General features: G+C 41.1%; 1 protein-coding gene across 1 annotated transcript in view; it reads right to left on the bottom strand.

Moving 5' to 3' along the window:
- Positions 1–9,154: 9,154 nt before the first annotated feature.
- Positions 9,155–23,224, bottom strand: part of OTOG (otogelin) — a 198,821-nt gene continuing 184,751 nt past the window's right edge. Inside the window, exons 53-55 of the mRNA XM_019551013.1 lie at positions 22,369–22,414; positions 13,455–13,534; positions 9,155–11,084 (exon numbers count right to left, since the gene is read on the bottom strand). Coding sequence (XP_019406558.1) covers positions 10,884–11,084; positions 13,455–13,534; positions 22,369–22,414 — 327 coding nt within the window. The 3' untranslated portion in view covers positions 9,155–10,883. The remainder of the gene's footprint in view (positions 11,085–13,454; positions 13,535–22,368; positions 22,415–23,224) is intronic.

A 23,224-nucleotide genomic window follows, 5' to 3' on the forward strand; every position in this document is an offset into this window, starting at 1 on the left:
CCATTCATGGCTTTGCTTAAGGAAGTGACAGGGATGGAGAATCCCAGGTGGGATAAGGATAGGTTGAGACCTGCCTGGAGTGACTCGGGAACTGTACCTGATCATTGGGCTAGGTTTGCTGCTGCTGGCCAGGGTAAACCCAGGAAGGGATGCTTGTCATGGCTGCTGGCCACATGCCTGTGGTTAGGGGCCAAAGAGAATGCCCAGCTCTGGGAAGAGGTCACCCAGTTGAGTAAGGAGTTAGAAGACATGAGAGATTCTAACAGCGTGGCGTGCAGAGCTGCACAGAGCTGCTTGGAAACATTAGAACAGAGGGAATTAAAATTATGACCACATGCATGGCCGCTTCCCTCCAGAAGAGAGTGCAGTTAGCACAGGCTGTGGAACCATCCTTCCACAAGTGTCCGTATAGAGATAAACCAGAAGATGAGCTCTGGAAAGATCAAAAGAGTAAAATTGCTGGAGAGGAGGAGACCGATGATGAACCTGGTGTTGAAACACCCCCGTATGTTCCTGCCCAGAGGGAGGAACCTAGCCAGGCCTTCCCCGCCCTGAGAGAGAAACTCAGCCAAGTTTTTCCCATGGTAATAACTTGTTCAAGGCCACAAGGAGAGAATCTCCTGACAGAGCTGCATTCCTTTACCCATGTGGAAATTAAAAATATTCAAAAGCAGCAGAAGTGCAAGCCAGTAGAGCCAGTAATAGACTGGCTAGTTCAAATGTATGGTAAAGAAGCCTCTGTTATGTCTGTAAGTAAAGCCAAAGCAGCCCAAATTTCTCTGTGCCCTGAGCTCCAGTTAAATCAGTCTGCAGGAGGTGATGAAAATGTTACTTTGTTTTCTGCTGTGCTCCAAATCACTACAGCCAATTATGGTAATATGAAAGAAGAACTTAACCCTGCCCCTCAGGCATGGACCAATTTAGCTGTCTGCTGCTTGTATCTGTTAGCACTGACTGAAATCATTCATACAGGAGTCTGGATTCACATGCCAGATGCAGAAATCATGATAGCACCATTGTGGAGGAGGTTTTGCCAACAAGCACCAACAGAGTACACCTCAGCCCTGCTGGCCTTAGAGCCAGAGGTGGCGAATCACCCGGTAAGAGATGTGATCCAGCAATTAGTGCAGCTTCTACCCATTTTGCAGAAGACAAGGCTTACCAAGCCAATGAAAACTGCTGAGGCCATGGCAGTGGCCTCAGCGAAAGATAAAACCCCTGACACCCGCCCCCTTCCCTCCCCCGAATTGTTAAGAAAAGCTGGGAAAGGCTTGTCCAAGACTCCACAGGCAAAAATGTGGAAAGACTTATTAGCTGCCTGTTTCAATAAAGTGCAAATCAATAATCTGCCCACTTATGTCTTGCAAGGGCTGTGGGCTAAACACTGTACCAAAAGGGCAAGACCAAAAGCAGAGCCTTTTGTACCACCAACAGTGTCACCGGAGAGATTCTCTGCTCTGAGGGCAAAACTCAACATTTTCCCAGGCAGGGCCACCAGCCTTTACCCTGCCTGATCATGTGGCCTAGGGAGTCCGGCCAGCCCAACCCCGAAAGAAAGGAGCCACAAGGGGGGCAGTGGCGGGCCGAAGACCGGTATCTGAAGTTAATATTGGCCCCTTAATTCAAATACCTGTACAAATTCAATTAAGTAAAAGTGAAAAGTCAATTAATATGCTATTAAACATGGGTACCCAGATTTGTATTTTAAATTCTACAGATTAGAAGGGAGAAAAAGGAACCCCTTATCAAGTAGTTGAAGTTGGAGTCCCCAGATGACCAGAACATCTGGTCCGAGCAACCTTAATTACCTAATGGCTCTAAGCTAACGACGGCAGCAGTGATTGCACAAGCCAAATAGAGAGCAGCAACTGACTATTGACTTTTAAATTTTGAATGCTAATACTAACCCCTTGACGGCTGACATCCCATCACTGAATGCCTTAACAGAAAGCATCCAGTGTTATAAGCCTGCACAGATAGAATCCATTAATATCAAAAACATGTTGCGACAGTACGTGTTTGTAACCATAAAAGTTATCACAAGAATAACCTTCACCTGCACCTCAGCAAGAGCTACAGCCCAGGACACTTGTGCAGCACTGAAAACTCTGCTAGCTGTGTATCCACCACCTATAAAACTACAGAGCAATAATGGCCCTCATTTGTGCAATCATCTTGTGTATGACTAGACTACAAAACATAGCATGTTATAGACATATCGCATCCCATACCATCCGCAGTCTAACGGATTAGTAAAGCGAGCCAATGGCATCCTCAAATGCAATTTGTGGTTGGCCGCTGGCCCAGCTCTTAAAAACTAGGACTTGCACCTGGATCGAGCTATCAGTTGGGCCAGTAATCAACCCCATCTGGAAAGTAGCACTATGCAACAGGCCTTTGAACTGGGTGGTCCTTGCGAGCCAGCAGTAGAGCAACCTAGGGATGGTGACCCAGGAAAGCTCCAGGCAGAGAGTAGTAGTGAGGCATCCTTAAGAAAATAAATGGGAGGGGACACTATTAGCAAAAGGTATGCACAAACCATAGTGAGTATTTAAGTCAAATTCACCTAACGGGAGCCAAGCTCCTTGTTATCTTGTTCCTACAGGTTAAATCGTTCCACAAGTGCAGCCATAACCATTCCTAATTGATCCTGCCACTGAAGACAAGTACTGCTTTGTCACTAGTCTAAATCGACTGGCACCATGAAGTAGTGAACTGTTATGAATGTACTCTTTTTATTAATGCCTTATTTTGTTTCCTAGATAAGGCATGTCTACTATCCTTATTACCCAGATATTAATGAACTTTCTTCTGAAGATCTCAATGAATGGCCTGACCCTGAAGAGCATCCCCCAGAAACAAATTTAGATAACCTTCATGTGGTCCAGCTGCAGTATCCATACTGGAAGAAACCCACCACCCCAGAGCAAGTGAAGTCCTGGTCTCTGAGTAGAAAAAACAAGATAGTTGACTGGCAAGGTGGTAACTGTCAGTGCACCTGTGGCACCAGTTATTATCTTGGGTTCATTCCCTACCTGAAAGCTAGAACTGCTAACTGTAGGAGGGGAGGTAATTGTTCTGCTTGTTTGGGAGTTTGTTGTTACATACCCCGTTGAACTCAATGCCCCTGAGTTTGTGTCCCCAGTAGTGCATTTTGCATCTGTTCAGCCTCTCGAGCCACTGCGTTTATGGGAAAATCTTCCCCCTCCCATTCCTATAGCTGACAACGCTGTCCAGCAATGGTATAAAACCCACCAGGTGGAAGAGCACATTACAGGTTGAAACAAAGTTATTACATGGTTTGTGAATTATACCTATACAGAGGCATGGTGGAATAGTACCCACATTAATACAATCAGAAGGAGGCTGTATCCGCAAGTCTCCACCACTTATCCTCATCCTTTTATACCAGTGGGGCTCCTAAAGCAAATCAGTGCTATGAATCTGCCAGGACAGTGCCGTTTCATTAACCCAATACAGCATCATCCCCATGAGCGACAGTGGAAGCTGTTTCGCTCTCTGGGAGGTGAAGCATGGTTACAAGCTCCCAAAGGAGAAAGGATAAATGTGATCTGTAAGAAAATGGGGTGTTCACTACTATCTCTAGCCATTCCCCCATGGGAGGCCCTGACACTGCCTGTGTATAACTCCACACCCTGGTGGAGGTCACAAGTTAAAATCCCAACCCTCCTAAATGCTTCATTGTTCACTGCCTGAGTATTGTTCAGACCAGAACAATGGTATGTCCAAGCTACTTTTCCAAAGTGTTCAGCAGGAGTCTGAGTAACTGAAGGATTGCTTAAATGGGAATGGCCAGTTATTTTCTGTTCCATAAGTGCACTTAAGTCCCGCAGACAAAGAGATACTCCAGGTTATCTTTGGGACAAACTTAACTCAGCTATAAATATATGAAACTTGGATAAATCCCAGAAAAACACTGAAGAAGTAGCCAATCTCCGACAGGCGGTAGGACTGCTCACTAAAGAAGGCATGCTCAAAGGAAAAATGTTAAAGCATGCTGACAAATTACTAACTAATGTAGAATTAGAGACAACCCATCTTGCCCAAGTCATAAGGAACACTGCTTTTAAAGCAAACAAAAATCAAACTTCAAGTACTGCTTGTGCACAACTTCAGTTATCATTAAATATGCGTTTTTCCCAGGTAATAAACAACGTTAAAAATTAAGACTGCCCCCCTGGTTTAGAGCATCATGGGATGCCTGCAACATTTAAAGAAAAATACCCCAATCAAAGTACCTGGATTACCACTTGGGAAGAAAAGAAATTGTTCATTCCTGGTGCAGGGGGTAAAAGATGGAAACTGGACCACTGCTTATTTGCTAAACATGGGGCTAGGAGAAGGATGCCTTTTGGACTGGAATCTCCATCACCCCATATGGGAAACTTACTCCCGATGGCCCTCTGTATGTAGCACAGTCCCCCTTAGTTCAAATTAGTAGCACCTTAATTGGATTAGGGACCCAATGGAAAGGCTGGCTTCTCAGCCCACCTAACATTACCTGCGTATACAAGTTACCTAATGTGTCATATGTAACAGTAGGGTAACGTGTTTGTTGGGAAGGACCAGGTCATTTGCTGCATGAAAATGGTACCACCTCGACTTTGTGCAATTCGTGTTCCTAAAAGTGGAGCTGTTGCTCTACTGCAATTAAGTAACCGTACTATTGCCCCAAAATGGCCAGAGATTTCCTCTGAGACTATATCTTTCAACTTTACAATACACACTTCATGGGTATCAGATGTAGACATACCATCCTTAAAAAACTGGAATAAAGTGAAAAATAAGCTGCAAAGCCTTAGGGCAGAAGCTTGGCAAGGCACTCAGTTGGCTCTCCTTGCTCGAGTGGGTGGGCGAATCATCAGTCTAGCTGACAATATACCTGAGCCATGTAAATGGTATGATGTAATCTGTACTATTCGTGTGTCACCAAGTATCACCTCAACTACGTGGCTAACCATCTCGAGCATCGTAGTATTCTGCACTGCCCTAGTGGCAACAGTGTTGTATATGAATCTTGTAGAGTTAAAGCAAGGCTTTGTAATGCTAGAAGCGAGGCCATTTCTTTGTCCTTTCGCCTCCATTTCATAAAAGTGGACACAGCACTTACGAGATGGCGTGAAGGGAAAAGGGGTACTGTGTGAGAGTTACTGTGTAAGGTTACTAATAAGATATGAAACTAGCTGAATCCAATCAACAAGGGAATCTCATCAACAGGAGAACCTTGAATGTCAGGCATGATTTGTTTTTGTTAAATAAAGAAACATCTTGAAACAAAATACAGAGGGCATGTAATTCACGAGAGTTAAACTTCGGTGTTCATGCCCACAGTGCTGCTTGATTGGACAGAATTGTGATTTAGTTAATAGATGATTGGGAGCACAAGCTAATCATGAACTAATGCTTATGCACTTGGAAAGCATAAAAAAGTATTATAACTAGTAGGCGGGATCCCTCTCTGTAGAGGTACCTCGCTCAAGCAAATAAAGATTCTGTATTTGACTTTGGATACTTCCTCTGCGTGATCATTGCCCCAGCCTAGAGCGAACTGCACGTAGCTTTAAGAGTGTAATTCGTAACAGCTAAATAGTGTTTTAACCATTGTTGTCATAAATCTGTTCATGCTATGCAAGTTAAATTTATAGATCCCTCCCCGTTTCCCAATGTAGCGCATGTGGCTTTAGCATCTTAATTGTAACTATCATAGTGCTTCAGCAAGCAAGGGGTGGAGTGTGACAGCTGAAAGGTGTGCCTATATGATAAAGGTGCTTGCTGAAGGCTCTATGAAGATTAGACCAAGTGTTTTTCTGTATTTGTTTAGCTATTAAGCTATATGTTGTTGCTAAAAGCCTAATTAAAGTTTAAGATGTAGTAAGGCCTGGTATATTTAGCAAAGCCTAGAAGTAGTAAGGCCCCGTGGTGCACTTAAAATTACCTTATCAAAGGAATACAAGGTTTGTACTGCTATTGGTCAGTCTGAGGACAGTTAAAGTAAAAGGAATCTGAGTGGTCGTACATTATCAGTACCCTTCAAAAGATATAAATTAGCTGGAATATCTGAAAACCATTCAGAAGGAAGATACAGCTCTGTGAAAAGGATTAGTCAGCTGTTGCCTGGATCAGTGGGCCTGTGAACCTCGAGGAGCCCAAGAACTGAATTCCAGGGTCCTTCCCGGTACCTCTCGGACTGTGCTGATCAGGGACGCCAGGTTTCACTGAACTTTGTGGAAAGAGAAACTTGCTGTGCATCAGGCATCAGAGGGGATTGCTGATAAGTTGCCAACATGAACTGTTGTTTTCTGTCATTGTTTGTCTTGTTACTACGCGTAGTTGTGTTTTTGTTAAGTCAATAAACCTTTCTTACCTTTCTACCCCCGACCATACTCTCAATCCCAAACCCTCTGCAGGCAGCTAGAACACCCCCATTCTGTTCCATCTGCAGTATTTTAAATGAGTTGTTTCTAAGTGGCTGCTTGGTCACAGCTGGGAAAGGTTATGGGGTCTTCATTAACCCTTTCCAGACTGTTGCCAAGTGTCATCGCAGGTAGGCTGTAAAATAAAAAGAAGCTATATGTGGAAATGGCATATTTCTTTCCCAAAAATAATACAGAGGGCAAAACTGTTTTTCTTACTTTAAATTCAGTAGTCCTGGGAATACTGCTTTCTTGCAAAATGTTGTCAGAAATTTTATGCTAAACTCTTTGGGGGGAAGAAGGGGCATGATACTATTTTCCTGTTTTTGATGTTGCCTAGAAATGGGTCCTTGGTCCACTACTGGGGCTTTTGGGTACCACCACAGAAATCATGATCATGATACATACATACATAATAGATATAGGTGTTATATGTATTAATTATACACACACACCTGAACTTCTGAACATGTGTATGTGTGTGTGTGTGTGTGTGTGTGTGTGTGTGTGTGATCTTGTTTACAACAACCTTGCTGGGTATTGTGGGTCAGGAGTGAGAAGGCAGCAGCAGAGCTGGGGGGGGGCTGTGGGTTCAGTGAAGGGAAGGGCCAGGGTATGGGCATACCACTGCCCACCCCTCAATGATATACAGGTTTCCCTCATTTTATGCAGGTTCTGTATGTGCGAATTTGCTCTTATGCGATGACCCTTTTTATATTAAAAACTCCTTATATGCGAGGTAAAGTCACTCATGCCATTGGTGTGGTGGAAGCCCACAGTCAGCTGTTTTGTGCAGTGTATTGTGGGAGTGACATGCACCAAAATATAATCTCCTGTGTGGATCTGTGCTCCTTGCTTATTGTCTGCAGCACATGTTTCTGTAGTTGCCATCCCCAGTATGGTAACATTCACGTACCAAAATTGTATTGTAAAAGTAGTAGAAATGGGTCTGGGGGTCAGTACAGTAGAGGTCTTGGAATGTATCCTTATTTGTTACATTGTAAAATGGGTTCCCTTTATATGAATTCAAGACATGCACCGTTTTCAAGGAACGCATATATAGCATAAAGTAAGGGAAACCTGTATCCCTGTCCCTACTACCCCACCCCTTTATGCCACACAGGTGTCCTATTTTTTGAAACTGGAAATACGCAACCTTAACATACATTTACACGTGCACATACTTACTGAGCAGTAAACCTCGCTAATCACAAGTAAATTTGCTACCTACAAATGCAAGTAGAAAATTTAATTTTATTAGTAATGGCACATTAGCACTTGTGTAGATACCTGACCAGGAGCAAAACTGCTCCCAATGAGCTGGCCACCAGGGCATGGGAGACTGCTCCTACCCCAGGAGCTGCCTGCTGCTGGGGCGGGCTTTGCCACCAGAGCATGGACAGAGCTTACTTCTCCCTACCCCAGCAGCAGGGAGTTCCAAGCTCCTTGCTCTGAGATTGTGAGAGGGGTGTTGGGAAATCTTTATCTCCTAGCACCAGCTCTATGGTCACAGGGCCAGTACTGGAAGATCCTTATCTTCCAGCCCAAACTCCACAGTCATGTGGTTCAGGCTGGGAGATTCTTATCTCCCAGCACCAGGTCCATGGTCAAGGGACCAGCACTGGGAGATCCTTATCGCCAGCCCATGATCACCAGCCTGTTACCCCCACTTATGTCTGCACTTGCAGGGCTAAGCAGAGAACAAGCTATCTTGCCTGTGCTCCACCAAGCTTCATGTGCACAGAGCTGGCTGGCGAACAGGTTTCCCAGCCAGCTCTGTGCTCATGGAGCTAAGTGGAGAACAAGCTCCCCAGATCCACCCCACAATTGCAGAGCAGGGGCTGGGAACTATCCTGATCAGGGGTAAGTCCTAGCCCTGTTCCCCAATCATGTGTTTGAGGCACAGGGCTTGGAAAGAGCTGCAGGGGTGGGGTAAGTCCCAGCCTCCTGCTGGCTGCCCCATTGGCAGATTGGTGCAGGGGGCTGGGACTTGTCCCTCCCCTGCAGCTCTTTCCAAGTTCCCTGCCTCTGACTGGGAAGTCCGGGCTAGAAGTTCCCTGCTGGCAGGGCAAGAGGAAATTGTTCCTGTGCTGGCAGCAGGCAGCCCCGAGGGGCAAGGTATAAAGTTGCAGCCTGGTGCTCCCTTCCAGCCCCTGGGCTAGCACCCAGGTGGGAGCATAGAGCTCCCCCCTGTTGGCAGCAGGGGCCCATAGCAGGGTCCCAGGAAGCCAGAGCAGTTTGCTGCCATTAACAGCAAACCTTCTCCCACTTGCCTGCATGTGTAGACACCTGCCTGGGACCGTCTAATCATGAATAACTTACTCATGAGTAAACTGATCCTGGACCAAATGCAGGTGTAGACGCGCCCAGAATGTCTCCTCATATAGAACTGTTCAGTACATACCACAATAGTGCCTAAAAGTTTCTTCAGTACTAATAAGTGAAGTGTAAATGGGATCACGATACAGCTATTGCATGGTAAGAATATTGTGTTGTTTGTCTGGAGTAGAGTATTCTCATTGTAGTCAATATTGTTTCATAGTATGGAAAAAAATCATTTTTGGGGAAACAACTGAGAGATGGGTCCAGATAGCTTTATCTTTCTAAGATAAAGAACTGGCTAGTTGTTAGAATCAAGGAATAAGACTCCTCATGATATCGTTGACAAACAAGGATTTCTTTTGTTATTTTATTTTGAATAAAATGTAATTTTTTTTTAGATTTGTATTTTGTAGACGAAAATATATGTGAATGGCTCAGAGCAAATTAAATCTGTTACATGAAAGTATTTTTTGAAATTCAGCATTTTTATAAAGTTCTTCTACAGCACAGTATTAAAATTCCTTAGAATCATTAAATTCTTAAGAAACTAATGCTAAGTATATAAAAAAAACCAAAATAACCACTGGATGCTTCTGAAAAAATGTTAGTGTATGTTAAATCCTGTAAAGAGAAGCAGTTTTAACACTGATAGCAAATTAGCTGTAACAAAATAAGTCTTCCTGTTGTTTATTAGAAGTTGTAAGAATGACATGTACAGTGTATAAAAAATTAACAACAAAAACTTAATGTGAACTTAATTTTAACAAAACTTCTTTGGATTTTCTGCACCGAAGCATCTTTTCTACACTTTATAATGCTATGCTAGACTTCTACATTTTAGGTTCCTAAATTTAAACATCACATGTTACTGGTAGCTTTATATCTTAAAATTAAAGACATTGGAATTTTACTGGCTTTAGATGGCAAAAATTTGGGGCACGGGTTTTTTTCGTTTGCTTGTTTTTTACTTGCCTTTTTGTACTAATGAAAATTAGTTTCTTTATATCAATTTATTAGTTGTTGGTTGCAAGATCACAAACAAAATTACTTTTTACACACTGACATTACCTTAGTTACAAAGACTTTTCATTTACAGTTTCTCTTTTTAAAATGTACATAAAAGCAAATGGAATGTTCCTCCTTTTCCTGATGCATATCACTCCAAACATTTTTAAAATTAAAGTTAAATGTAAAATTAATTCCCCTAAAGAACCAGTACAAGTGTCACTTCAAATCTGATGCACTTTAAAAAGGCAAATATTTTAATTCTTATATAAAATGCATCTCCATAATGGCAGAAATGTGTTTCCATTTAGTAAATGTTTATGTTTTCAGGTTATGTCATACTATTTATATGTTGGATACATCTACCATTAACTAATTTAGATGAACTAAAAATGTATCTCTCCTATACCCTACATATATGACATAATGCTTTCAGTCTATGATGTAAAATACATTAGAAAAAGCATACTTATTATCAGGGAATATTATATACACTTAGCAATATTGAAAATGTTTTCCTGATAAAAAGGTCTATAATTTCACTTCTCACAGTGCCTCATTTTGCAATAGCAATGAGATTTAAAATGAATATCCTTCTAACATTTTCCAAACATTCTCCCTTCCAAAGCATCCAATATGCTTTCATTACTGCAATGCATTCAAGATATTACTGTCTGATCAGCATATGTACGAGATATATAAGACAGTAATGGGTGACTGACAAAGAACAGATTAAACCTCCAGAAATAAAATATAAAACGTTATTCCTCTTAATGTCTCTCTCAAAGGAAATAACTTTCCTTTTTACATTGGCACTTATCACAATAGCTCTTGAGATAACTCCTCAGAAGTGAACATTAAGACGATTTAAAAACAGATGATACAAAGCTATTCTTTAGAAATTTAAGATAATCCAAAATGCATACTTTTCTTTTATATCTATATATAGATACATATATATAAATATATCTATATATAGATATAGCATAGATAGAACAATGATACAATTCAGTGAATTGGGTAAGTATATTTTCTAAGGATAAGACATATAAAAAGCTTTATTATACTGGGAATAACTGATTATTTTCCAAAATTGGGCTCACTGGCTTCTTTAACGTTGTTTCAGGACCATTGGCAAGAACAGTCTGTAGGTTCTTGGATTCCATAGCTGACCCAGGTGGAGTTGCCACTGCAGTATAATTGCACAGTTCGCCTTTGTAGCCCAAGTTCCCTGCAGCATTTGCAAAACCTTGCATATGTGTTGATGTTGTAGTTATAAATGCTAGCAGAAGGGCATTTTCCATCGCATGAAACAATGTTTACCTGGTAATAAATAGGAAGAATGGTACATTTAAATTTATGGACCATATGATAACTGGACCAAATTAACACAGATGATAACATCTGAGATTCGTTAACCTGCATGTCTACCCATGTCATATGACATCACCTGCTCACTGTGACCCTCTGTTGCCTGCAGCGGACAGACAAAACAATCTCTACCTGAAAGAATGAATGAACGCTGAACTGATGTCAACTCCATGATGACACACAAGCCTGTGGCAGAACACTTTAATTTACCTGGTTATTCCCTCACTGACCTCAGGGTAGCTGTTCTTAGACAGTCAACCTCTAAAACCCAATTTGAATGGGAAATTGCAGAACAAGAAACCATCTACACGCTGGACTGTGTTAAGTATGGTTTAAACAGGGACCATGGATTCTTATACTGTTACCTGGATTAGCTTTTGTGATCCTTTGTTCATATTGTTTCCTTGCTTGTTGCCTCTCCCAGCACTGGATCCCTCCATGCTCCCCCTCCCTTTCTACCTTTGTATTCAAGTCATTCTCTCCATTTTATACACTAGTTTGTGCATATCCTTTCATAGCACGTGATGAAGTGAGGTTCATCTTATGAAAGTCTGTATCTACCCTGCCTTCCACTACATTGAAATTAAAAGACTTAGACATAAGGTTTTTAAAGAGGTCTATAAGAGTGTGGCACTCAGATCTCATTGAAATTCACTTGAAACTGGATGGCCAACTATATTAGGCCCCTTTGAAAATCTCCAATTCAGGAGGGGAAAGCAGGGAGGGGTGGGGGGTTAGCTCTCAATGACATTCCTAGCTAGGTCTAAATTTGATCTCACTAAGGTCAATGAGAACTCTTCTCTTGATTTCAGTGAGACTAGGATTTAATTGTTCAGAGTGTGCCTACACTGAACAATGCAGTGCTGTGTAGTGATACACAGCCAGAACATGCTAGCTTAGGTACAAAAAGCAGTGTAGCAGCCTTGGCCTAATAGATATAATATACCCTGCTTCTCAGCAGAGCTAACTAGGATAGGTAGAGGCCCATGCTGACAGCTATACTGCTTCTGTATGCATAACCAGCTCAGGTTTCTCTGCACAGGACTATACTGTAGTATACCCAGTTCCAACAAAAGGAATTCTACACTTGAGCTTCAAGTATTCATCGTGCTGGCAGCACGCACAGGGGTCAGCCCAGGCCTCAGGAGGTGGCATAAGGCGGTGGAGAGGCTGACTGGTAGGCCTGTACAAAGTGGTTAGTATTTGCCTTGGATTTATCCAATTCAAGGGACAGTGATTTGATCAGGTGATTTGAATCACTGTCCCAAACTGATTCGAACGAATCTAATTGGGAGATTTGGCTGCCACCGAATTGGCCGAATCTCCAAATTGAACAGGCCCCATCCCTTGTCCACTCTCCCAGCCCTGTCAATGGCTGCCCCTGGCCCCAGCATCCTGGCACTTTAAAAAAAAAAAAAAAAAGAAAAAGAAAAAAGCCCCACACTCATCGGCTCCTGCCAGGTGGGAGAGTGACCTCTGCTGCCCCCCACTGCATGGGGGGGGCTTTGCCATGAGCCCCCAATGTCCACTGAAGCACCTAGTGAGTGCAGGGCTTTTTTTTTTTCTTTTTTTTTTAGTGCTGGGATGCTGGGGCCAGGCAGGGCAGCCATTGAGAGGGCTGGGAGAGCAGGCAGGGAGTATTCGGGGGGCTGGGGAAGCAGGTAGGGGATAGGGGCTGGCAGAAGTCCCCCCATGGTCCTCTCCTCCATCCCTCCTTTCCCCTGCTCCCTACTTACACCAGCACAGAGCCTGGTTCCAGCTCCCTGTGGCAGCAAGCAGGGACTGCCCTAATCTCCAAATCTTCTCTGAATCTATTCAGAGTCTTCAAATTGATTTAGACCTTTTTATTGATTTCCTGATTCAGTTCAGATTTAGAGATTTGGCAACTGAATCAGGCCGAATCTCCTCCGAATCGAATCAGCAACTGAGGCTTCACATAGCCCTACTGACTGGGGCACAAGGGTGGCCAAAGAGCAGAGCCGTGTGGCTAAGAGGCAGGCAGGGGTCTGGCCCCCAGCTGCCTGGGTACAACGTATGCCCAGGTCAGTGTTTACACATGCATTTAGGTGCAGTTATTTTTGCCACTGTAAGATAATAGTGTCCCCAGCAGTAGTGTTTTATGGCAGCAAAAATTAGCTTGCTGCAATCTAATAGCATTGCATGTAAAACTTTGAAACTTTACACTAAAATTTCCGCAGCAAATTAGTCTACTTGCACAGTTAAGCACACATGTAGATGCACCCAGTAACAATGAAACTTTTTTCTCTCTTAGTTTTTTCCCCCTCCTTTCATTATAAGAATTGACAATAGTTATTTACTTACTGGTGTATTACTTCTGCAGTCATTCTTGCGGATAGTCATCCTAACAGTCACCTTTTTACAGAATTTCCCATCTTCCTTGCCTGTAAAGCATGCATTAATTGAAAAAAATATCAGCTATAAATTCTAAACACTTCAGAAAATGACACTGCTCCATGTTTTATGGAGAAAAGAGATACAAAGGAAGAAAATAAATGGAATACCCCCATGTATAGCAAAACTTTTTTGATAAAGCTATAAACAGTTGATTGCATTTCAGTTCTGTCTTGTGTAGTTTTCTGTGTATTTCATGCAATAATGACAATATTTGCTATCTTCTCATATAGTCAGTTATATTTCTAAATTGTTTACTCTATGCAAATATTTAAGGGAGACATCCACATAACTTGAACTACAGCAAAACTTGACACCCTGAAAACATTATCTATGTTAAAAAAAGAAGCTGAACTTAAATAACTATTCCTAGGAAACACTTGTTGGTTGCATATTCAAATTAATTTCCTGAATTAAATTAACAAGTGGTTATATTTCATCAAGACAGGTCATGATATTAGGACTTGCCAGCTACCTATGGGTTAAGGGAGTTTTGCATCTTCGTTGCATACAGCGAGAAAAATATATCAGGAAAAAATGTTTCAATCTAATTTTATTAGTACTCTAATAAAAAATTGTTCAGAAAAGCAGATACATAGCATATGAATAAAATATAAATTCTGTATTTTTTTTAATAAAAAGGGAGGGTTACATATAATTTAAGGTAACAATACTGAATATTGAAGGATATTTAAGATAGACAAAATGAAGAGGTGATTAGAGAAGGCAAAGAATAAAGTCTTTTGGTGAAAGAAAGGATCCTCTTCCTGGTGGAGAAACCACATTGTGATGAAGATCTACAAGAGAAATCAAAAGTCCATTACATTAGGGCTTCCCAAAACTGTCCACTTATATATCAATAGAACTTTTCTTCCTACAAGTTCAGAGTTTTTTACAAAAGATAGAAGAAGCAGGGAATTTTTTGATACCTTTTATTAGACCAACTGTATATTTGGCGAGTTATTGGATAAGCTTTCAGGAAATGAACCACTGGACAACCAATTGCTCTCTTAACCATATAGTCCAATAAAAGAGATCACAAAAAATCCTTGCTTCTCATATATTTCTGGGACCATCATGGCTGCAACACACAAAACTAACTTACAGATATTATTAGACCCAGAGAAACAAAGGCAATGGAAGTCAAATTGTGTTCCCTAAAACCAAAGTAGCAGTATGCCCAGTCCCCTGCTACAGGTGTTGGAAAATGCAGCTTCTCTAAGGGCACATCTACATGTGCTGATTTAAGGTGTATTAGCCATTTTTAAGGCACAGTAAGGTTGCAGGTCTATACATGTATGCCCTTAATGCGCCTTAAATATGGCAATTTTAGGCTATTTGTGCCTAAAGGTGATACTGGCAAAAGCAGGTATCAAATTTAGGCGTGAATAGATAAGCACATTAAACACACATGTAGACTCACTAAGGCTTATTAATGCTGTGTATGCCAACTGACCTGGGACTAACTTTAGTCTCAAGTCAGTCCACACACTATATTAATGTGCCTTAGCGTGTGTACGTGTAGACACGTTCCTAAATTGCCTTAATGCCTTAATGTATATTAGGAAAATGATCATTAAGTTTAGGCGCACATAAAAGCACATGTAGACCAATGAAGAGCAAATTTTAAGTTTTTGGCAAAATGACTCCAAGGGCAAGCAAAGGCAACAAACAAAGAAAAGATTAAACAGATTAAAAATATATATCTTACCACATTTCTTGTTTATTTTTCCAGAGAAGTAACTCCTGGCCAGAATGAAAAGCCCTGTTCCACTCTGCTTCTGTTGCTACATTGTATACGATTCATGAGATGGGAAAATCTTCAGGTGTAGTTATACTTCGTGCTCGCTAATGTGCAAGTGTGTCATAAGAAAAAAAAGTCCTACATGCAGTATATTTGCATGAAAATGTTTTCTTGTCAAGTGACTTTAGTAATGCTTATATCTTGGCATACATATTTTTGTCTTAGAAAATATGCTATACTTATGCTATATACAGAACATGACATTAACATGTATGTCATTAATATGAGTGGCAGCATACCACATTAATGTCAGGACCTGAATGTAATTAATTTTGCGTACATTCTGTTTTGCGGAAGCAGAATTTTCTCATTGTTTGGGCACCTTCCATAGACAGCTGGTACAAAAGCATTAATGTCCAAATTCTGCTTTAAATTACACTGGCAGTACGGACTTGAGTAACAATGCAGATTTCAATGGATTTTTTCAGGTTTACACCCATATAAATTAAAAGAGATTTTGCCTCTCGGTGGGTGCATCTACACATGCCTATTAGTACTATTATTGCTCCAGAGTTTATTGCTGCTAGGCATGCATCTGCATGCATGCCTTGAAGTACGGTATGTTGAGCTCAGTCTGCCAGTCTGGGACTGCTTCTCCCAACTCAAAGTGCTGCTGAGGGGCTGGCTGGGGCATGAAGGTGATTTAGTGAGGAACTAGCTGGCAGGCAGTCCCTGCACTGAAGTACACCTGTGCCAGCCAGAGCAGCATCTACATGTGTGCTGCTGCAGAGTTTTTTTACTTCACAGTAGAACAGTACTTGTACTTTCAAGTGTATAGTATAGTACTATTCTGCTGCAGCACAGATTTAATCTACTCTGGTTTAACAGGGGTGGATGTATAGACATCAAGATGTTTACTGTGCAGCTAATTAGTCAATTGTGCAGTAAACATCTCATGTAGACATACCCAGTGATTACTATGTATATACTTGCACCATTTGCTGTGCACCAAGGTCCTATCATACCTCCATAAAATTAATGCAATAAAAGACGGCATTTATACCATGTGTTGTAAGGCAAAGAACTATGATTAATTTGTTATAGTTTATCTCCCGTGATAAATTCATGAGAGTGACTTTCAGCATACATTGTGGGTTTTGAAAGGCTTGAAAATATGAGATGCTTCTTTCGCAAATGCTGTTGAAAGCAGAACTATCTATCTATACACAACAGCACTAAAGTGTTATTAACAATAAGCTTTAAAAAGCAAAGCAATTAGTCTCTATATTCTACACATGCAGAAAACTAAATACTATGCAAACGCTTACTACCAACAGTACATTGTTGGTTAACAACAATGCACTGCCCATAGAGTGCACAATGAAAAAGAAACATGAGCCATTCTGAACAATGAGCAATTAATACTACATTGAAGCTTTTGAACACAATTTGATGATGTGAGACCTGATGCTCCTATCAGGGAGTACATTGTTGGAAATCAACAATGATGCTAGTTGACTTGTTCCTACTGATTTCCAAGAAAATGTACCTGTATTACAGTTAGCACTAGCTGTAGGAATGACTGGATTAACAGGGAATGGGAGCAACAATGACATTCCAGAACCTGGTAAGAATATTACAGATTGAGCATGTTACACATGAAACAAGAGTCTCTCTATCAGTATTCAACATTTTATATTTAGACTGATGCCTCTTTCAAAACAGAAATTTAAAAGAGGAAATCAACTCAAAATTCCATTGCATTATCCTTGAAACACTTAGCTATTAAATATAAAATATATAAAATTACTAGAAAATGATAGTAAGGACAGGAGAAACTCATACATATTGGTTGAAATGATATAGCATAGCTATGGCCTATTCCATCTTAAATACACTAGTTTTCCCCTGATTTGCAGTTCCATTGGAAATGAATTATTTCTGATTTCCAAAGTTATAAATGAGAGGTAAATACAGGCCCATAAATTTGTGCTGGGCCTAATTTTGTGTTGGAAGTATTGTTTTTGCAAATTCCCAAGTCTTTTTGTGTAATTCCTGGAAATTTTATTACTGAGCAGTACTCTACAGTTTGAGTACAAAGTCCAAAGAGAAAATCACAGTGGCTTCTTACTACAGGGCTTTTCAAATAAAGAAAAGATATTTGTGGCCTTATTCAGAACATATTTCTATGCACTAATTATTGATCACTACAATTGCTTGTATTCTAATTGGGGTGTGTGATTCATGCAGTAAGTGTCTGAACTATAAACAGATATATATGGCATCTTTATATATTTATTTTTATCTCCTGAAAAATATGCATATATATTTCACATTGTATATGAACAATTCAAACATCATTTAATTATTTAGTGGATGCATCCTGTTTTGCAATATCATACCCAGAATTAATAAATCCATTTTGCATAAACTAAAAAAAGTTTGAATTTTTGTTTCTAATTTTTGTAGTTTATTTTATTTTATTGTACCTGACAGACAAAGAGTAATATGATTTTTTGTTGTCCTGAGGGACAGTTTGTCTAGTCCATGACTTATAAGAGGGACAAGGGCACTCAAGAATAATATCAGAGGAGGCTGGAGAGCTGGAAAGACTTAACAGGATACTTAGCTAGGAAGAACATGGGCTTTCAAACAAGAAACAAGCGTTGAAAGAATTCAGGTACAGAAAGAAGAATGACCAATCAGGACAAAAGACCCTAAAATGCTTGGTTATCTTCCCCTACTTATCAGAGATAAAGGAGAAATATATATAGTTCCCTCCCATTAGCCTTAATCACCCCTATGCCCCAAAAGTAATTCTTAAACAAAATCATGAGAAACACTCGTGCTGGCTACCCATCTTTCCTTGTAGCTGGTATGGCAGCTGGTCACCCCAGTGCAAGAAGAGAGGAAGACTGCACATTGACAGTTGCTAAGGCTAGTAAGAAAATCTCCAGCCCTAGAGCATAAAGACCTCTGTCTCTCTCATCTATGGAGTGAGTATATGGAAGCTTCACCCGCCTTCACCAATGATCTTCAGAGCTGCTTAGACCATTATGCCACCTGCTTATGTAGAGGCCTGGGAAATGTGCATCTCTTATACCAGATATAGTTTCTAATGGGATTATTTATAATATATCTGCAGTATTATTCGTTTATATTGTATAATTGTGCACATTTATGAATGACTCAAATATGGTGCTCTATGGGGAACATGTGAGCCAATTTTGTCATTACATGGAATCCGTCTGTTGAAAAGGATAAAAGCACATTCTTTTGTGACTGGAGTCAAGGCTAGAATAAACTGTATTTAACTAATATCTTATAAAATACCAAGTCACCAGATTTTTCCCCTTTTTACCAGCAAGTCTCCACCATCTCATATAATAACTCTTCATTAAAATGATATAGTAAGTAATTATAAAGGAAGAGATACAATGTTTAAGAAGACTTAAAAAAAAAACCTGAAGCATTTTGAACAATGCTTATATATTTTGAAGGAAACATATTCATGTTTATTGTGAGATATCCTATGTCCCTTAAAACTTTAACCAATGGTACAAAGAGATGTTCCTATCTTAGAAATCACTAACATGAGTTTTCTCTCTATTTTGAAGAGTAAACTGTTTCTGTTGGTTCAAACCATTAAAGTTCCCCGGTTCCCTGGAACATATAATAAAATAATGAAAGAATCTATAGTAAAATGAGGTCTTTTATTTCCTCTGGTTAAAGTTCAGTGACCTAATAATAACTCCTATAAGAATATTAGATTTTGTAATCCTTCTTTAGTCTTTGTATGTGCGAAATACTATACGTACATTACTATTTTGACTATCTAAATTATTATTTAAAACTGTCATGTACTGTGATCTTCAACACCACTCATAGAAAATTATCTCCATTATTACAGATGAGAAGATTGTGATTAAGAAGACAAAGGCTATTTCTTTGCAACTCTTGCTCAGGGTCAGTTGTACAATCAGTAGATCACTAGTGTAACTAAAGCCCCTATTACAAGTTACTCTTAAGATGCGATTAACCAGTTGGTCATATCTTAAAGTTGTCACCTGGCCATGCATTAAAGCAATTAAAGGTGGCATGAAACAAGGAATAAGCTACAAAGTTACTCCACAAAAAAGTGCAATAACTAACTTTGTGTTTGGTTCCTAAGACCACGTTAATTGCCAGTCTAGCCAGGTGTGTCCCCTTGGCTGGGAGCCGCATCAGCTTATGGTGCTTCCAGCCACAGGGGTGCACCACATAGCCCCACAGCTCCTGCCATTGGGAGTCCTGTCAGCTGATTGGCTTGCAGCCACAGGGGAACATCATGTGCTCCCACAGTTGGGAATCCCAGCTGTGGGAGTGCATGGTTGCCCTCCCCACAGCTGCAAGCTCCACTACCATGATCCTGGGCTCCCCCTGCACCAACAGTAAAGTGTGATGGGATCTGATGCTTAATGCCACAGTCATGCCTCCTGCCATACAGGAAGTGCGGTTGTGTGGACTGTACATCAGATCCTATCGCACCTTTACGTCCACATCTGGCAGGGGCAGCAGCCCTGAGCACCAACTTAGAGGGGAGTACAAAAATAGCAGCTGTTGCAGCTGCTGGCCAGCTGGCAAAGCCAGAAACCTGACTGCCACTGCTGCCTTGTGCACCACTGCTGCACTGGGCACTGAACTGCCATGTTATGTCACTCACAACAATATCTCACTCCTCAAGTAATGAAATTAATTTCAACAGACCTACCTGTGCATTGCAACCTACCACTATGAGTTGACAGAATCCTGCACTGACTTGCCTAGCAGAGCTGGGCACAGTCCTACCTCAGTCTCTCAAACCATGCTACCTCCCACAGTCAGCTCATCTCTACAGCATTTGGCCCTTTTATCTCTGTTTTCTTTAGTCATTTGCATATGAGCCATTAAGTGACTTTAAATATATATTTTCCCCATAAACGTATCATTGTAAAGATTTTTTTTTTTTTTACTGATATGAGGATGTGGTTTACAACTAGTTTTAAAAAATGCAAGCAATGTTATCAATTCACTGGGATACAAAATGAATCTCAGGAACCTTGCAGATGTTATATTTATCACATGATTAATGTGTTGATTGTGTTATAAATTGTAATATGTCCAATATTCAGTCAATATTTGGCATGATAAAATGGCAAACCAGCCACAAAGGTGTTCCGAATTTAATGTACAACATCTTTGTCATGTCATTAATTGAATGTGTGGCATGTGTGCTGGATGAGGGGCTGCCCCTTGCTGGATCCTGAAGATCAGTTGATTATCAGGATCAGGCAGGCGTCAGCCCCAGGTTCTGGGACACAGCTGCCCCCTGCCTGATCCCTAGGATCAAGCAGGGGAAGTTCTGAAGTTTGAGACAGAGCCACTCCTTGACCCATCCCAGCAATCACCTGACCTTTGGGACTGGGCAGAAGACAGCCCTCAGGTTTGAGACCCCAATCCCTGGGATGAGGCAGGGGACCACCCTGGGTCTCAAACTGGGACCATCACACTAATCATGTCATTATATTAATGTCTTTCAGGGGCCTAACATGTGAAGAGCTAGAACTAATTTTAAGGAGTCAAAAACAGAATCAAGTTAAAATTAAAAAACAAACAACACCACTCATTTGCTGGTTAATTTGGACATATTTCATGCAATTCAGTGTTGTAAAGCCAATTCAGGTCTCATCTGATCCAACAGTAATGTTACTAAACCAAGGCTTGGCTCACTGGACAGTGGAATTAAAACATCAGCTTCTACTAGAGGGCTAGGCTCTAATCTTACACCAGTTCCTTTTTTCCACCCCGACTCCTCAACTCTAAGTCCCTTTGTTCCAATTAAAATAGCCTGTAATTCTATTAGTGAAGCCCATCTTTCTCCTACTGCAAATGAAGCCAGAACCAAGCCTTCATGCAATAGTAAGCCTATCTTACTCCTATTATACCAACATGCTAGTTGGACATTTCCAATTCATGGGCAAGGGACAGACTTTACACATAAACTAGTTTAAGACATCAGAAACTAGTTAAACCTGTAACAGAACAGACTTTCAGTGCACCAGTTTGAAAATGGCTGAAACTGGTTTGATATAAACCTGGTTGAATATAGTGTCAGACTTAACTGAACTGGGTTAAACCGGTTTATGCGATGTCTGTTCCAGACCCCCTCCTTGTTTAAGTTAAACCAAAGTCCCCCAGCATCCCAGATGGTTTGCTGGAGAACAGCTCAGTTGGCCCCTCCCCTCTCCTTCCTAGCCAGAACACTATCTCTGCTTCGGCTGGCTGAGGGACTGCAGTAGCTGCCAGGCTTCCCCCCTCCCCTCTGGCTGCTCAAGCAGGCCCCCCCCCCTCCAGCCCCTCTCCCACCGAAGGGACCCCAGCACAAGAACCAGGCATCTAATCATGCCCTACCCCCACTCTAGCTAATGCTGAGAGGTGTCTGTGTGGGTCTCCAGTTTCATTGGAACAAAGGGCAGACAGCTAGTGGCTTGCAAATGTAAATTCACTCTGCAGATAAGAAGAGCTTGAAACTAATGAGAGAGATGTTTTCTTTTGTAGGGCTTGATGAGCTGATAAACTTTGTTCTGACAAACAACCTGCCAGGTACAATCTGTCAGTCTTCAAGATGGGGCAGAGAAAAGTGTTAGAAATGACCTAGTTTGCAGACAGTCTGAAGAAGCAGGGAGATGGAGATTGAAAAGCTCAGTACCAACAGATGCAGGCTCTGGCAACACTCCAGCCCCTTGAGCAGCGACTTGGGGAAAGTCTGCGACAGAAGGCCAGGGCGGGGGTTAAAACCGGTCCCTAATCAAAGTGTCCTGGCCACACTCCCCCTCAGCTCACACTGTGGAAGAGAAGGGAGGGCTGCTCTAGCGCTCCCCAGCTTCTAGCCTCAGTCACTGCAGGCACATGCCTGCATTTGTGGAATGAAAAGGGAATGTCTATCCACCTCCAAATTGGTTCAAGTTTTGCAGGTTAGATTAACCTTCAAAGATTGAATCAATTCAAGCTCAAGCTTTTTGAATGTCTGTCCCTAGCCCTGAAGTTTCATTAATCACTCACATGTTTTGCAGCATCCCTCAAGAAAGGGTACAACATAACCTCCAACCTGAATAAAAAAGAACAAAAAACACATTAATAATTTCTTAGTATTAGCTCCCACATCCCAATCATACTGTAGGTAAACTCAGAAATTTAAATCCATATTCCAATCTCACGTACTTTTGTAAGAATCCACATGACTATCGATGAGATGATACAATATGTTAACCTGGGTATGGTTTTAAAAGCCTAATTTACATTTGTTAATACAATCTGTTCATAGGCCAATCAACACTAGTGAGCACAGTGGTATCTATGATACACAGATGAGGACAGATCAATGGTCATTTAGATTCCACAGTGGGATCCTTTGTTTATGGTCAAAATATCCAATTTTGAGTTCACTCTCATTAAAAAATGCCTTAAGAAGAGGCCCATTTTAATTACATCACATATCCAGGGAAGTGTTCTCCCATTTACACCCTAACACAGAACTTAGAGAAAAATATGGGATTGTTTCCTACAGTTTATGGTCTGGTACTTGGCTCTGTGTAGTTTTACAAGTTCAGACCAAAGGAACTTTCATCACATCAACTCCAAAACTATTCCATAGCCTCGTATATTTTCCTACTAGAAAACTGTCTTTATAGTCAGCCTAAATTACCCATTGTTCTGATAATCCCAGTTGCTATACACAACAAGTCAGTTAGAAAGGGGTACTCCAATCCAAAAGTGAATACAGGTTTGAACAGTTTCATCAGAGTAAATTTGGCATTACAACCATACTTGAAAGGGGAACGTATTCTATGAGGATGGGGAATAGCCTCAGCAGCTGTGTAGCTCAGGAGGGTGTGTGTGTGTGTCTGTGTGTATGTGT

This window comes from Crocodylus porosus, unplaced genomic scaffold (assembly GCF_001723895.1).
Source record: "Crocodylus porosus isolate Cpor-Errol unplaced genomic scaffold, CroPor_comp1, whole genome shotgun sequence".
In the NCBI taxonomy this organism is placed as follows: domain Eukaryota; kingdom Metazoa; phylum Chordata; order Crocodylia; family Crocodylidae; genus Crocodylus; species Crocodylus porosus.